The sequence below is a fragment of the Pavona decussata genome, unplaced genomic scaffold (genome assembly GCF_977016875.1).
Source record: "Pavona decussata unplaced genomic scaffold, jaPavDecu1.1 SCAFFOLD_602, whole genome shotgun sequence".
NCBI classification, from domain to species: domain Eukaryota; kingdom Metazoa; phylum Cnidaria; class Anthozoa; order Scleractinia; family Agariciidae; genus Pavona; species Pavona decussata.
Window position 1 is genome coordinate 5,231,630 of NW_028145860.1, and position 16,662 is coordinate 5,248,291.

The 16,662-nt window shown below is 42.5% G+C and overlaps 2 protein-coding genes across 3 annotated transcripts in view; one reads left to right on the forward strand and one right to left on the reverse strand.

The window, feature by feature from the left end:
• The window catches only part of LOC146449597 (cilia- and flagella-associated protein 44-like), a 33,915-nt gene extending 17,807 nt beyond the window's left edge, over positions 1-16,108 (forward strand). For both annotated transcript variants that reach the window (XM_085101184.1, XM_085101185.1), the window contains exons 22-37: positions 237-438; positions 1,029-1,190; positions 1,914-2,102; positions 3,707-3,781; positions 3,873-3,982; positions 6,097-6,235; positions 8,125-8,330; positions 9,047-9,175; positions 10,000-10,114; positions 10,741-11,058; positions 11,799-11,960; positions 12,122-12,318; positions 12,918-12,975; positions 13,622-13,789; positions 15,037-15,171; positions 15,746-16,108. In XM_085101184.1, coding sequence (XP_084957310.1) covers positions 237-438; positions 1,029-1,190; positions 1,914-2,102; positions 3,707-3,781; positions 3,873-3,982; positions 6,097-6,235; positions 8,125-8,330; positions 9,047-9,175; positions 10,000-10,114; positions 10,741-11,058; positions 11,799-11,960; positions 12,122-12,318; positions 12,918-12,975; positions 13,622-13,789; positions 15,037-15,171; positions 15,746-15,940 — 2,560 coding nt within the window. In that variant the 3' untranslated portion in view covers positions 15,941-16,108. The remainder of the gene's footprint in view (positions 1-236; positions 439-1,028; positions 1,191-1,913; positions 2,103-3,706; positions 3,782-3,872; positions 3,983-6,096; positions 6,236-8,124; positions 8,331-9,046; positions 9,176-9,999; positions 10,115-10,740; positions 11,059-11,798; positions 11,961-12,121; positions 12,319-12,917; positions 12,976-13,621; positions 13,790-15,036; positions 15,172-15,745) is intronic.
• On the reverse strand, positions 4,309-5,638 carry LOC146449598 (uncharacterized). Its single transcript, XM_085101214.1, has 2 exons — positions 5,185-5,638; positions 4,309-4,731 (listed from the first exon to the last, which is right to left on the reverse strand). Exons 1-2 carry the CDS (start codon positions 5,503-5,505, stop codon positions 4,429-4,431), a joined length of 624 nt encoding a protein of 207 aa, XP_084957340.1. The 5' UTR covers positions 5,506-5,638; the 3' UTR covers positions 4,309-4,428.
• Positions 16,109-16,662: the final 554 nt, after the last annotated feature.

Sequence of the window (16,662 nt, forward strand, 5' to 3'; positions counted from 1 at the left end):
CCGCGCTTTCTGAGCACCGCACTTAAGCCAGTCAAGCAGGTTTTCCTGCGCTTTCCGGGCTCTATGATTCGTTAAAAAAATATATTACAGTTTGCTTTAACCAATCACATGCAAAACCAAAACCAATCCTGACGTGACTTATGTGTATTTTCCCGCGCTTTCTGAGTACTGCACTCAATGAATTGAAGGATCAAACAACAAAATTTAATATTCTTTGCCTTTCTTTTCCTCGGCAGATTCAAGGACGAGATCGAGTGTGATCGGATCGTTCTGCGTGCATTTCTTTCCCCACATCTGGTGGCCACTTTCCGAGCGTCTAAACCAGACTATTTTCACCAGCTACTGCAGGAGGCTGTAGAAGCGGGGGGTGGAGAGGGACCTGACGGGGGAGGAGCGGGGAGAAAAACGTTTTCTAGTGGCGCGAAAGCTGCGGCCATGGTAAGTATTTCGCACTTTTAGCTAACTGCTTTTGGGAATAGTTACCCTGCTCCACTCCCTCAGACAGGAGGGCCGGGAACGGCCAAAAAGTGAAGAGGAAAATTAAGTGCATGGCGGTGACTCAGTTCCCCGAATTCTATTTTTGCATTCGCGCTTTCAGTATTTCTCCGTTCTCAGTATCTTGAAGGGTCAAATTGCCCACGGTATAGTGGGAGGGAGATACCTGTGTAAGAGACTGTGATGTTTACCTTACCTTGAAGATTCTGTAGGGTATAAATATTGTAAGGGGTATAGAATTTTATCCTAGTGCCTTGACAAACCTTTACGAATAGAATTTGCCCACCGTACGTTCTGTGGTAAAAATGTTGAGTCCACGGAACGAGATGCTAATGCCTTCAAACTTTGCGATCAATTTCTCTGCCTTCACAAAATGTTCATTAAAAGCGTGTTATCATGGCTCAATAAGAACTGGTTGTTTTGTTTAAGTATTCTTCAACGATCAAGAAGCTAGATGTAGAAGCTAGTCGCAAAGTTATTAAGTATATAATTTGACATCGCGTTTTTAAAAAATGTTTGAAAATATGTTGCAGCTGAAGAAACGGGGAACTTTAGATAAATTACCCGTAAACCAACAGCAACAACACCAGCAGCAGCAAGCTCCGCCCTCGCAGGGCCAGCTAGGAAGTAAAGTGGCTAATGCGCTGGCGAAAGCCGAAGCGCGCAGACAGAAGAGGCTCGCTAGACAAGCTGAGGTATTCTAACATACAATATACTTAAACGATACGCTGTAGCTGTTATACTATCTGGCCAATCAGGACAAAGGCTGATGAGTTACTGAACCAATCAGAACTGGGTATACAGGCATACAGCTGGAGCAAAGCGCGGGAAACAGAATCGGTGTTATGCTTTGGAAAAGACGCGTAAACCAAGTCACGATTTATTTTTTGAATACAGGGCTTGTTTGTTCTGATTGTTGGGACGCATTTTTAATGAAAAACCTTTCTACGTCATGAACTAATCAGGACCGTAGCGCAAAAATGCAATCGGCTGAGTCGACTGTAGTAGAGGAAAAGTTGTGATTGGTGAAAATGTAAATTATACTTATCTCTCACGTAGCTTAGCAGACGTGCAATAAGCTACTGTTTCGACTTTCACCAGCGTGTCAAGGTAATAAGAAAATAAACAAATAAGAATCCATGTTATTTCCTTCAATCTATACTCGCTTTGCAAAGGATTATGGCGAGATAAACGCCAAGGCTGTTGCCTAAGAAAAAATTTCTAGGATCCCTCAAGGCCAAAAGCCGAAAAGTTAGGAGCCCAACACGTGAAGTGTTACGTGCTGCTACAAAAAATTTATGTGCCCATAGCATTTTCTTTAGCGCCCAAGGCTCCTGTCAGGCAGCAGCCTTGGATAAACCCTCCCCTAGGCCTTTTAAACGCGTTCTATAACATTCTGTTTAAACTCTTTGCTTCAGTGGGACGAGCTGTATCGTAACAAGCCGGACGAGGATTACCAGGATCCAAAAGACGTGGCTGCTATAAGAGAAGCTCGGGAAAACATGGGCGATTACAAACTGAAAACAGCCAAGGATTATGTTGTTCCTGAAAGCCAGAGAGTGAACGCAGAAAAGAAAAGAATCCAGCTTTTGAACTTGCTTGACCAGGTAAACTTGGATTTTGGTATTACCTCGTGTGCGGGATTAGTTAGGTGAATAGAGTGTTGTTCATTTCAACGGTTTGGACGAGTAACGTCGATTGTCGGTCCCGGCGCTAAACTGCAGTATCTAGGCTAGCCCGACTGCAGAGGATACCCAGCATGAAGTGACTAGGAGTATTACTATACCCCTGGATGTGATGCTATTCCATCACAGGATACCCAGCATGAAGTGACCAGGAGTATTGCTATACTCCTGGATGTGGTGCTATTCCATCACAGGATACCCAGCATGAAGTGACTGGGACTATTACTATTCCCCCTGGATGTGATGCTATTCCATCACAGGATACCTAGCATGAAGTGACTGGGACTATTACTATTCCCCCTGGATGTGATGCTATTCCATCACAGGATACCCAGCATGAAGTGACTAGGAGTATTACTATTCCCCCTGGATGTGATGCTATTCCATCACAGGATACCCAGTATGAAGTGACTAGGAGTATTACTACTCCCCTCCGGATGTGATGCTATTCCATCACAGGATACCCAGTATGAAGTGACTAGGAGTATTACTACTCCCCTCCGGATGTGATGCTATTCCATCACAGGATACCCAGTATGAAGTGACTAGGAGTATTACTACTCCCCTCCGGATGTGATGCTATTCCATCACAGGATACCCAGTATGAAGTGACTAGGAGTATTACTACTCCCCTCCGGATGTGATGCTATTCCAGTACAGGATACCCAGCATGAAGTGACTAGGAGTATTACTACTCCCCTCCGGATGTGATGCTATTTCATCACAGGGTGCCCAGTATGAAGTGACCAGGAGTATTACTACTCCCCTCCGGATGTGATGCTATTCCATCACAGGATACCCAGTATGAAGTGACTAGGAGTATTACTACTCCCCTCCGGATGTGATGCTATTCCAGTACAGGATACCCAGCATGAAGTGACTAGGAGTATTACTACTCCCCTCCGGATGTGATGCTATTCCATTACAGGATACCCAGCATGAAGTGACTAGGAGTATTACTACTCCCCTCCGGATGTGATGCTATTCCATTACAGGATACCCAGCATGAAGTGACTAGGAGTATTATTACTCCCCTCAGGGTGTGATGCTATTCCATCACAGGATACCCAGCATGAAGTGACTAGGAGTATTACTACTCCCCTCCGGATGTGATGCTATTCCATCACAGGATACCCAGCATGAAGTGACTAGGAGTATTATTACTCCCTCCGGATGTGATGGTATTCCATCACAGGATACCCAGCATGAAGTAGTGTAAGAAACACCTCAGGTAATGTGACTTGGAGTATTACTACTCCTACCCAGCATAAAGTGACTTGCTAGTCCTTCAATAATAGTCCCAACTTTCTGAGGTTTCTCCAATGGTTTGCTGGTAACCATTCATTCACAAAGTTTGTCCAAGGAAACATCAAGATGTTAGTGCTACAGATGTTTTGAATCAGACCGATTTTCAGGCCGCACTACACCAACAGACAAAAGAAATCGGTCGACAAATTGTAACATGTAAATAAATAAATCGATACGTGTAAAGTAGTCTAACTCTTTGAATCTCTTTTCGTTTTCAGATTCATCATTACAAGTTCGAGTTCAACCAGTCGTTCTTAGCACTGCGAGAAAAGAAAGTAAAGATCATCAAAGAGGTGAAACATGAGATATACAAGCGTTGTCTGTTTTACCTCAGCAGCAAACGAATCCCTTGCTAACCTCAAACTTGTGTCTTTTTGTTTTCAGATGAAAGAAACTGTTACTAAACTCGAAGAGGTGCAACGTAAAATCGACCCGTACTCCAAACGGCCCATCCCGAAAATACCCGAGATGATGCCGGATGAATGCCCTGAAAAGTAAGTTTTGTGACTGCATTAAAGGTCAATGTAAGCTCGTAAACTCGGTAAATACAAGTTTGCTGGTGAGAATGTCGCAACAGATTGCAAACGAGGAAAAGAATTGGTGGCTGTACTCAAAACTTAATCCGCGATTTGATATAGAGCTGGTAGCTCTAACGACAAAACCAGTCTAAGGATACCACCAGTACAAAGTGCAAGAAAATATGGTGCCAGGGGAGGGAAAATCGTGCAGTCGGTGAAAAGCGCGGGAAAATACGTCACCAGCAAAATGCACGGGAAAAGACACTTTTAGTAAACAGTTGGCCAATGAAGATGTTGCGGTAAATAGTAATACAGCATTCTGGTATATTTAATAAATTTGGAACATGAAGATGTCGTGACAAGATGTAGTTGTTCTGTTGATTTCACCCCGTTCTAATAAAGATCAAAAATCCTGCAAGCAATCAGTCGTCATCGTTTTTTGCTACTTCGGTACAATATTGTTGGTGTTTGTTCCAGTCCCTTGCCTGACAAAGTTCATCGCAGTACGTGACAGCCTGGCACTGATAACACATAAACATATTAGGACTCTGTCTTCCGCAGTCTCCGCATTTGAAATCATCACTCTCTTTGTCCGTGTATATGCTAAGTTCTTCTTCATCCTCACATTCTTTTGATTCTTCAATTGTGGAGTGTTTCCTCTTCACTCCAGCGCGCTCTTGAGTCCGTTGCTCTTCTGATTCTGTATTTGACTTAGCTACGTTCACCTTTAAACAACAAGGAGTATATGATAGTCACATACCAACTACTGTAAGCAACTCACAACAAAGCCTTTGCGTGCCCTTTCGAGCAACAAGCGGGCGAAATATATTTTGCGCACGAAACTACTCGTTATTGCACACTGTGGACTGAGAATCCACAGCTTTATCAACTGTGGGTCAAAATGCCATTAGGACATGTGGCTCCTTTTCAAACGATGCACAGGGTAGTTAACCTTCATCGCTATGCCTGTCCCTCCCTACTAATGTAAGACTAGCCAGCAAAGATGAGCAATTGCTGTTTGTAAGCCAGTCCATGATAAGCTGTATCTATCCTGACAATAAAGCTGAAGCTGACAAAACTTACTCGGATAGATTCCTCTTTCCCTCGCTTTAGCTGCACTGAAATCAAGGTTCTAACTATTAAACAAGTGTCAAACATTTTAAGTTCTAAACCTTCACCTTCTGTTGTCGTCCTAAAGCCTCTTGTATCTCTTTTTCTTGATCCTTTATCAAGGCCTCGATAGTTTCCCCCGCGCTTTTGTAGACATTCTTGACTGTTTCTTTACTCTTTTCTTTCTCCTTTTCAATCTGTTCACGGAAGCCTTGCCTTTTCTTTTCAATCTCACCTTTTTCTTCGTTTATCTTAGCGGCGGCTATCACGGCAGCTGTTTGTAAAACATTCGCTTGGTAATCCTGAATCAGATTTGTCATTCTCTCCTGACAGGATTCCATCACCTCCCGCAATTCTTTAACCCTGACCAGAAGATTTTTCACCGACATCTTTCACTTTTTTTACTATTCAGGCTTAAAAGGATCGAAATATCCTGCAACTGTGCTTTTTTCTACTCCCACGTGAATAATTTTTTTTCTGTTAGAATCTGTGTTTTGTTGGTTGCCATGGATAAATACATTTTTGCATTGTGACGAGTGGCGTTGCGCGTGCGTGCGGCACACGAATCATTCAAACATTAAACGCGCGTAGAACATGCGCGCGCGCGCGATCGAATTACGCCGAAGACCTTTTGAACTGTTTCCAAGCTTTGTTGATGTAAAATCAAAGAGAGACTGGATTCTTTCTATCGTTAACAGCGATAAATGATAAACAGAATAGTGTGTTGTGTCTGTATCAGAGTAGCAATCGTCTGTTTGAAATCATTTCTCCAACGCCTCGCATGCTAAACTCCTGTATATAAATACCTTACTAGGTTGATTGGGAACAGATCGGGAACGTCATTTGAGGACGCGAGAGCGCGCGGAATAGTTTTGACAGGAGTCTATTTCGACTATCTTATGGGTATTCTTGATGCGCGCGCCGTTGTCATTTGACGTTCCCGTTATGTTGCTAAACCAGCCTACTTTGTTGATCTGCAGACGCCTTGAATACACACGTGATCAGCTGCTAGAGTTCAAGAAACAATTAGATAACAAGGTCGGCCAGGGTCACGGCGAGGAGCAGGGAGGAGGGTTTGGAGGCTTCGGTGGTTTTGGCGGCGGAGGAGGAGGGACTGAGGTGAGTTCAGAAATTGATTCATACAGGGCTTCCCGCTGTAAGTTTCTTACACCAACTCGTTTGAAGGCACGAGCACCAATAGTCCGTCTAGTTTGAGCGTAAAAGTGAGAGTCGTTACCCTGAGAATAACGAATATGTAATATTGTATGTACTTTTCGTCTCCACTCTCTCCCAAATTATTCGGGGTGGGGTGGGGGGAGGGCGACGACGTTGCTCCCGCTTTCAGAGCGGAAAAACGCAAAAAGCATGCGCGAACTCTGAGTGAGGGCTGGGCACCAAAAGTTTCAAAAATGGCGGCAATTTTAATTTTCTTATTTTCAACAATTTACTATGCTACCGCAGATATCTCGGTAAGTAGCGATAATTATTCCACACAAGAAGATAGCTGTAGATGTAACCTTACTGTGGTTCGATTTTCTTAGGGCTTCTTAGACTTAAAGAAAGATTTTCAAACCTTCATTGTTCCCGCGGCGTGTAAACAAATCGCCTCTACGGGTCTGTTATTGTCATGAACCTTTTTACAAAAAGCGACTATATAAGCAAACCCCTGAATATTTAAGGTCGAGAGCTCAACCCTGAGTAGAAAAATAGTTAACCGTTAATTCCTGAGTTTGCCAAAGCATATAATTGTTTGCCAGAGTGGATTTTTAATTTTTTCGCAAGGATCTAATTATCGGTGTCGAGGGAACAATTATGAATTTCATGCGATGCGTCTAATATTTTCGATCTCTTAGTATATTGTACTGTTTCATTTCCTTTAGTTTAGTTTACGTCTCTGTAATGTATTGTATATTTCTTTTTGTCTTTCACTGCCCGCCTCGATTAGCTTTCGCTACTTGTGGTCCAGTATAAATAGCTAAAAGTTGATCATGATAAACACAATAAAATAGTTTGTTTTTGACACGGTGTGTGTGCATCTATCTAGTAGGCTCAGGTCAATTACACAATTGATGTGTAACAATATTTATCTGCACAGGTCAACTGAAGGCAGGAAAAATATCTTTAGTTACAAAAACTTCGCAAATAATCCCTTTCGTCACTGTGCTTAGCGGGGATTTTGAATTTGTTTCACAAAGCCTTCCGTGATCGCACTCTTGCCATCATTCACTCGTCGTGCAATTTTGTTTTAGAAACGAAAAAATTTAAATAAATGCATCCAGTGAGCAGAGGTTGACCAGCTGCAACTTTAATAGAATTTTATTTCAATTTCGGTTGTGACGACACCAAATATGAATTTTCTTGTAATGAGAAACATAGAGAATAAAATAGATATGAAGCTTGGGCAGCATAGTTACGAAAGAAGTGTCCTTTTGCTGTGTTTATTGTCATGTACCGGAACCTGTACCGCAAGTCCAGTTTTCATTCTTGTCCTTACAAGGTGTTGGTAAAATGTCCGGTCCGATTTTATAGCATATTTGATGAAATTGGACAAAACGTAGATGGTAAAATGTATTTTTACCACAAAAGCCACTGCTCAACAATACAACAGAATCCAAGACGGCAGCGTTTTCAGTTTACTTGCGCCCGCGAACGGATATGCGCAGAAAAATTGCGCAGAACGTTTTTCCGCTCTGAAGCTCCCGCTAAGGCATGCCACAAGGGTAGGTAAATCCTTTGCGTAAACTACAATAAAAACTGACCAATCACTCTTTCCATACTTCACAACCAAGCAACATCATGACTTAAACTTTCTAAAATGTGGGAAAAACTTGAGGTGAATTTCGAGCAACATTACGAATCTGTGATCGGATCCATTCTAGCGCTGGATCAGTTTACCAAGCGAAACGAAAAGAACGTAGGATACTTTTGCACTCGTTTTAAAATCCCCAAAACTGTTCTGTACGTGTTAAGTTCTCTTCAACTAACCACTGGTTTTGCTGTCATTTCAGCCCTCAAAGCATATCCCTATTGGCAGCAAACCCGGGACACAGCAGAGGGACCGATCTATTTCCTCTGTATCTGTACATTCCTCTGGAAGACCCAAGTCCAGTTTAAGCACCTTGACGGACAAAGGAACTCCTGAGCCCGCCATAGAAGAGGTCAGCGAAGATCCCTCTGCCTTGGAACAGGAAATGCAGTACGAAGAACAAATCAGGTTGGAAAGGAAAATATTGTTAAAATATTGTTATGAATCAGTCAGTGAATGTTGCTTTGAGCCAGAAAGGTTTTCAAAATGACAGTCCTGGTCCTGTCTCCAGTTTGGTGGCGAAAAGGAGCCAACGAGGACATAGTGGATCCAAACAGAGACGTAGACTTATCGCATGGAGTTAAACATGCGCGCGTGGAATTCTGGCAGTGGGAGATTGAAATTTCCAGAATCCAGTGCTGATCTAGTATGAATCAACTAACTTCTTAAGAGGCTGGAAACCAGTCTGCTCCTACTTGTGCCTTCCATTGTGTGGGAAAGTGGTGACCTAGGGGTAGGGTGGGGGCGGGGGGAAGGGCAGATGCAGTGCAGTTCTGTTTTTTTTTTTTTGTGAAAGAGTTGCTGTTATTCCTTCACCATCTCTCCATGGGGAACAACATTTGGACCAAATCAAGTAAAATTCCTTGGACTGTATCCCTTCGAGTCGCAGACTGGTCGTGAATTTGACAGTCAAATTCACCGTGGCGAGAGCTGCGATTACAAAAGAACTAATGTTCCAATCAGCCCAGCCCCTACCCTCTGCAGTCTAACAGTGCCAGATCATCGTGGCCGCTCCCTTAATCAATTCACATGCCCCTACGATTCCCCTAAGGCTGATAACCGCAAACGCTATAGTTAGGTATAGAAGTTATCTTATGTTCTTCTTTCTTCTGGTCTCTTGTCAGACTGCAGTACGAACAAGACGTGCTAATCGACAAAATCAACAATACACTGGACAAATTTGACGCTGATCTGCGGTACTTGAGGCACGATAAAATGCATCTGGAGGTCGCTATTAAGTGTGCTGACTTGAGGTATGCTTTACAAAATGATTCCCTGAAAACGCGATCACGGCAATCAGGGTTTTCATTTGAGGCCGGAGGCCGGACGTTTCGTCCGGTCGTTTGCCATTCCACGTCCGGTACTTTGAGATCAATATTGGCGATTTTTTTTACTACTGTATTATATATTTTTCTTACTGAGGCATCTCATGAACATACTGACTAGAGGATAACAGAATAATCAATTACATTCTTCAAAGCGGCCATGTAACTTTTTTTTCTTTGCTTATTAAGCGCCAGCATTGCCTAGGAAACTGTTTCCTTGGTTCCAGAAACGCTGGAAATGGCGTTTCTGAGTATTCTATTAGAAATTTCCTGAGGGAGCATGCCCCCAGACCCCCCTAGGTGCTTGCGTCTTCGGCGCTCGCGAGGCGCCTTACGGCGCCAAGAAAACATCCATGTCCGGTGCTTTCAGAAGTATGTCCGCTACTTTACAAAACAATTGAAAACCCTGCGGCAATTGTTTTGGCGATGGCTTTAGGATGGTGATGTTACGATTTCTTATTCCGAAAAAAAGAGAAGCCTTTGAGTTTCTTTGCAGAATACCGTGAAATAACCAACTCTTGGTTTTATGAAGTTTGGAGTTGAAGGTTACCCTAACATATCTGTCACGAAGAAAGAAATGAACGCACAATCGCGAGGAGCTGTTGTTGAAAGATAGCTGTTCTTTCAAACGACTTTTGTCCTTGCCCCATCCACAATGCTGGCCTAAACTTTCTGATACCTGGGACGAGCAATTCATTAATAACATGAACAGCTGCCGACCGAGAAATTTCTTTTTTAAAATTTCTTAACAGACAAGTGACGTTGTTCGAAGAGTTCATGCTGTTGAAGGAGTTCGAGAAGAGAGAAAACAGTTTTGCCAACAAAGTGAACACAAAACTCAGTGAGAAGGAAGAGATGCAGGAGAAGGTACAAAATATTCCAACAAATATTGTAACACAGTAAGTTAGATCAAGAACAAAAAATTTTCCCAAATCTGAATGAATGTGAGTGACCAGAAAAATCTCAAAACACGAATCGTTGAGTAAAGTGGTGTGATTTAGAGCGCTTTTCATTTGTCAAAATTGGTCGGCCATACCGATCACTTCCCAAATAGAGTGTACCAATTTGAAGGGTAAGGTTTATGCTCGTACAGTCCACTCTCGCCTTGCGGACACCTTGCTATTACGAACACCCCAATAATACGGACAGCAGCTGAATCCCCGTCAAAAATAAGTTACAGACATTTGACTGAAATAAATTCTTGCTATTACGGACTCTCGCTATTAAGGACACTAACTCTTGCGGTCCCGAGGGTGTCCGCAATAAAGGGAGTTGACTGTACTTCGAATTTCTTCAAAATAGCGCGTACCATTTTCGGAGTGATTATTTTTCGAGATTTTGCAGCACCATTCCTTCAAAATGACGCATTCGATTTACAGACTGGCTCGTTTAACCGCGGCCAGTTCTGGCAAATGGAAAGCACTGTAAGAAAAGATAAAGGTGGCTAATTTTATGAGTTTTCTATGATGATTTTGCCGCTCTTCCCCTTTTAGGTTGAAGACTGTCAAATGGCGCTCGACTCAAAGAAACAAGACATCGAGAAACTTCAAGAGCAGGAGAAAGCGCTGTACACGACTTTCTCGGCCGCGCTTGGCGAGAACAACAAATTCGAGTCGTTTTTAACGCGCGTGTTTAAGAAAAAGATCAAGCGCGCCAAAAAGAAGGCTCAAGCCGCGGAAGGTTCGGACGAGGAAAGCGAAGACGAGGACAGTGACGAAGATTTGTCGTCGAGCGACGAAGAGGACTCGGACGCCGAAGAGTTGGACGACAGCGTGTGTCCTCCTGGATGTGATCAGGCGCTGTTTGATCAGGTATAACAACATCAACAACAACAATATTTAACTTAAGTGTTTGGAGCACTAGGAACAGACACGGTACAAAGGAAAATTTCAATATTTTGTTTACTACGAAAAGGTTGAGAGATTTCAAAGTACTAGAATCTCAGTATATTTCTTAGTAAGATGTCCCAATGACACAAACCGAATGCAAAGTGAAGAAGCTTCCAAAACTTGCATATCTGTCTGATAAACAACTCACGATCTCCTGTACATCATTGGGATGCGAGTTTGGTCATTAAGCGAACCTAAGGACCGTAAGGATAATCGTACAAGCCTTTATTCAAAACTCTAAATTTGGCAAGACCACAGCACGTTGAGGGATCCGGAATCTTTTTGCTGACTTGGATCAGTACAATACTGGAGATAACAAATCATAGACGACAAGGCTGATCCATACGGCAGTACAACAGGATGAAAACAAACAAATTTGGATCTTTAAACGGAAAACATACTACTGCCGTAAGGATCAGTCTTGCCTTCTATAATCCTAACACTCTTACAGTGATCAGCATCAAATTTCTCTTTGTGGTATCAATGCTAATTCGACCCCTGAGATCATGAGAATTAAGGATATGATCAGCCAAGGTGAATTTTCTTGATAGTTTAATAACTTCTCCCCAGTACTTTTATAAGAAAAGTGTGGGGGCAAGATAGGAGAGTTTGTCCTTTGATATTAGGAGTTAAAGGGTTTAACGTTATTTTGTCCCTTCAAGGTTTGCCAACTTCGCGAGCGACGCTTAGATCTGGAAGAAGAGTTAGCAGAGGAAAAGAAGACAAGTGAAACGCTGAAAAAGGAGTACGATGCACTGGTGAAGAAAGAAAAGGTCATCGATAGCGCACTGAAAACTGCAGAAGCTGATCTTGAGGCTTTCCAGGTACTTTTTGCTATACCTTTCATTCTTCATACTTCATGATTTCATCCACAGAATCAAAACCTAGAACCTCCTTGTACAGTATAACAAACAGCACCTCTCAGAAGCTTTCATTTGAATGGCTACACTTATGGACTGCTAGACCGTTCTCGTTTTGTTTTCAGCGAGAAAAGCAGCAGAAGTTGAACGAATTGGACGTGGTTGTTGTGTTAAGACTTCATCAAATCCAGTACATGTTGAACAGCGCTCTCCCTCAAGACTTGTCACAGTGTTTGGTGTTCAACAGTCCAGCGCTGATCAGACTACAGAGCAGGATCAAGGAACTGGAAAAAGAGAAGGCTGAACAAAAACGACTCTACAGGTACGGCATGACCATTGCTTCTTAAATTATAATGCGTAATACGTGGCTTGAGAAAGCTAGAAATACACAGAAGAGCCAGTCAATCAATTGACTTATAAACTAAAGAAAGAGACATAATACAACGCCTATGCTCTAACGAGCGCACAGAGGCAAGGCTAAGTAGCTCATCATAACACCTGCTGGACCCTGTGTTCAGCAAAGTTCTTAATTAAACCGTACTGCTTAGCTAGTTTGATTTTCCTTTTAAGCGTCTTACCAATGCGGGCCCGGTTGTTCGAAAGCCGATTAGCGCTAATCCCCGATTAAAAGTTAACCGAGGTTTTGATCTTATAAGTTAATTTCAAACTAATGGTAAAGAGAATTCTAAGTTTAAACGGAGGAACAAAAATAGTTGTAAAGAATCTTTATTGATTAGAAATTAAACTCGAATCAAAGTTCACGTTAACCCAGGATTAGCTTAATCGGGCTTTGAATTTTAGCATAGACTTTCTTTCATTTCTTTGATGTTCTTTCAAACCCAGTACTCTGTACTCTGTATTGAGGAGTAAAGTTTACTGGTGTGCCTATACTCGCTAACGTGTTCATGTTACTTTCAACAGGGAGCATCGCCAGACACACGTGCAACTCATCCGGGATAAGAAAGTACAGGAAGCCAGGGTAGGTGAACAACAGGACACCCAACATACATTAATAAACAGTTTTTGTTGGCAGACGAGGTTTTATGTATACTGTGACGTCATACATGAGATCTGGGAGTACCTGGCCCCTGCCCTCAAATTTCGTTCTTGGATGGGCTACCTTTCTTCCTCAAACGGTAGAAGCCACATGCGCTCTTTGCGTATCTATTTTAAACGGTCATAATCTCCCTGCTTCTCAGTTGGTAGATTTTAATCGTGCATCTTCTGTTCACCAATCTTGCTCTGTGATCCCACTCATTTCTGTCTAAAGCGCTTGCCCCTGAAGTTATAGTAAAACGAGTGGGGCCATTTAAAACAGCTGTGTGAACACTCGAGTCCTTCCAAACATTAACGTCTGTTACCATAACTTTTTGGAAACAGAGAAAGAAAGTTTTCTTGTGTTTTAATGAAATAAACGCTCAAAGTAATGTTCTGTTTCCAAGGATTTGAGGTAAATGGTTTAAATCAGACGGCGTTTGACTACAGTTCTCTTTTTAGTCTGAACTGTTAGCTGTCTCTCCGCCCTGATCTTCCTTCTCGTCTTCGCCCTCAGGAGGATAGGATTCACTAATTTTCAATCTGCTAATACAAACTTAACGCGTCGTAATAATTTGTTTTTGTCACAGATTGGCGAGTTAGAAGAGAAAGTCCGTAACATGTTAATGTTGAAGTTCGGTCGGCTGGTGGACTTGGAGAAGCTTGAAACTGTAACGGTCAACAGAACGGTGGAGGAACTTAAGGAGAAATTACGACAACAAGAATCCAAAAGCGCTGCGGAGATGGCTAAATGGAATGTAAGTTTCTGTAGAACGTGGAACATTTTTGCTATTGTACAAAAGATCATTACTTATGAAGATAAAGTAAACTTCACGCACGTGGCTTGTGTGAACGTTTCCAGACAAACGTTTGCCAGTATGTTGTCGAACCTCTTCGACGACGTTCACATATGCTAATTGGTATTTTATACCAATGTTAAACTTAGGGCGCGTTTTTTTATTCACAATTCTGGAATGAGAATGGCCAGAATGTAAAATGCGCGCGTTTTTCTATTCCACATTCTTATTCCGGAATGGACAGAATGCCATTCGATCCATTCTGCTCCCAGGGGCAGAATGAACAGAATGTTGCGAATGAAATCCAAGATGGCGGACGGCGAGGTGAGCGCTGCGGATTCAAATACGTCTCTACAAGGGAAAAAATCAGGTTACACTTTTGGACAAAATGAAACATGGCTTCTAATTTCATTGTACCAAAAGTACAAGGAAAATTGCTGCGATAACGGCTGCAATGGCAGTCTCTTCGTCGGCCGCCATATTTGTTACGCAATGTTTACTCGGCCAGGACCGACGGGGGTTTTTTTAATGCAGACAATCCGAATTATTCCTAGCATTCCGTACCAACCATTCTTATTCCAGAATTGTGGATAAAAAAACGCGCCCTTAAGTTTGACGTGTGAATATGCCTGGCACCATGCACCATGGACTGGCCTACCGCGTGTCCAGGCGTCTCTCTTAATAGGCAAATAAACACGCAAAGGAAGGTGGGAAGGAGACTGATCATCAAAGGATGATTTCCGACGGCTGAGGTTCCGGAAAATGATTGCGTGTTCCTCCCTTAGAATCCTTTTTACAGGCTATGCGTAGTCCAGTCCCGGAGCCAGTTTCTCGAAAGTCCCAGTATCTTATCGGGATCGATAAGTATATTTGTAAATGTTTTTTCGCCGATTACACAGTGATGGTACATGGTACTTGGCCAATGTTTTCACAGAATTATAAGATTTTTAAGATTTAATATTCACAGCTACCAAAATTTGACTTCTGTTAAGAAACATTTGTCACCAAAGACACTTATCGGGCCCGGTAAGTTACCGGGACTTTCGAGAAACGGCCCCAGACCCTTCAGCTCTCTGTTGCGAGACAGAGAGCGTAGGGGCCAGGACTCGACTAAGGTTAGGCGCGGAAACCTCAGTCACGATCAATGGTGCGCTATTTTCTGCAGATTGTCCGATTAAATCGTCACGTTCTGTCTGTTGTTATTTCAGAGTAAGATTGACTCGTACAAAAGTAAAGTGACTCAACTGACTCGAGAGAACACTCAGAGATTGGACACGTTTACTGTGCTGCTACAAGAGAAGAAAGAACTTGAACAGATGCTCAACTCACGACAGAAATCACTGGTGAGTATCCTTATCATGTCAGTTGTTATAAAACATTTATAAGGCAGTTACGGAATCTGGGAGCACTATGGCATCTCACTTTTCATGAAAAATTACGGAAGCTTTATAAGCTTTTAACACCCTTATTGCTAAAAGCTTGTTCTCAAGAGTGCCCTGGGTCCCTTTCATTTAGCCAAAATTTTGGGTTTCAAATTTCGGAAAGTTTCCGTGTCAAATGGCAAGGTTTTTTTTACATTCGTTCCAAACTTACAGTCTTCAGTAAGTTCCAAACTTACTTTTCTTCACAGCCAGTAACATCACGGCTTACTGACAAACGACCAATAACATCTGGACTTCTTTGACCAATCAGGTTAACAACCAGAGACATATATACCACCTACTGACGTTCCACAATTCACTTGACTCTGAAGATGACTTCCGCTCAGGTTGTCGAAACGTCAGTCAAAGTCACCCCAAACAGTCCCTCTCAGGACTACACTCACCCGGATGATCATAATTTACTTACATATGTCATGGGTAGATCTTGGTTAAAATTTTTTTCCTCCGAGTAAATGTTTTTTCTGTTTGTTCTTAGGGCACTGAGTTTACCGGCAGCCGGAAAGCCGACATCCGGGAACGGCAGCGATTGGTCCAGTTGGTGCAACTGCAGGCTCAAGAAATTGACGCTCTCAAGGATGAAATAACTCTTCTGTCGCGCAAAGGGGGGCACATTCTCCCGCCTGCTCAACCACCCCTCCCCCCTGGACAAACACCAATACCCAATCAGTAATGCTTAAGTTTGGTTTAACCATCGGAAGTGCGTCTTCCTGTAAGATTTATACATACATTGTAAATACTGGAATTGTACCTGAAGAGTAGTCAGGGTTTTAAAGAAAAGTTTGTATCGCTTGTGAGTTGTAACAACTCTTTTAATAAATGCACAAAGACGTTAGTGTTACACTCGGGATGGACTGTGCTCGCATCTACGAGCAACCTCTCTTTTCAGCTATCAGCCTCGGTGCCGCGCTGGGATCGAGGTTGTTCATCTGGGATCATTGTGTGGATATCAGTTACTCTCTTGATGTTCCATTAAGTTCTCAATACTCACGTTCAAATAAATGTGGTTAATCTAGTTAGGAGAATATCGCCTCAAACTGTTCAGGTTTAAATTCTTTGACAGCTTTGAAGGAAGGCTGTTTTGATTGGTATAAGAACTCCACCACCACCTCGATCTCGATCTTGTAAAGCCAGAATGTAATATTTCAGAGTTGCTGATATTTTGGCTCAACGATGTCTCATTGACGCATATAACGTCAGAGTTTTCGGCGTACACCAGATCCTAGAAGCAAAGGAGGTTACACAAGGATTGCCAGTTTGTTTTGCTGTCTTTGTGATAACTTTTTAAATTTCTGACATTCATCCCGAGGCAATTGATCTTACCAGCAGTCGTAGCAGAAACGGGTCCAGGGTTAGGATTGATTTTACCAGACATCAATAGGCGAAAGGTAGCAT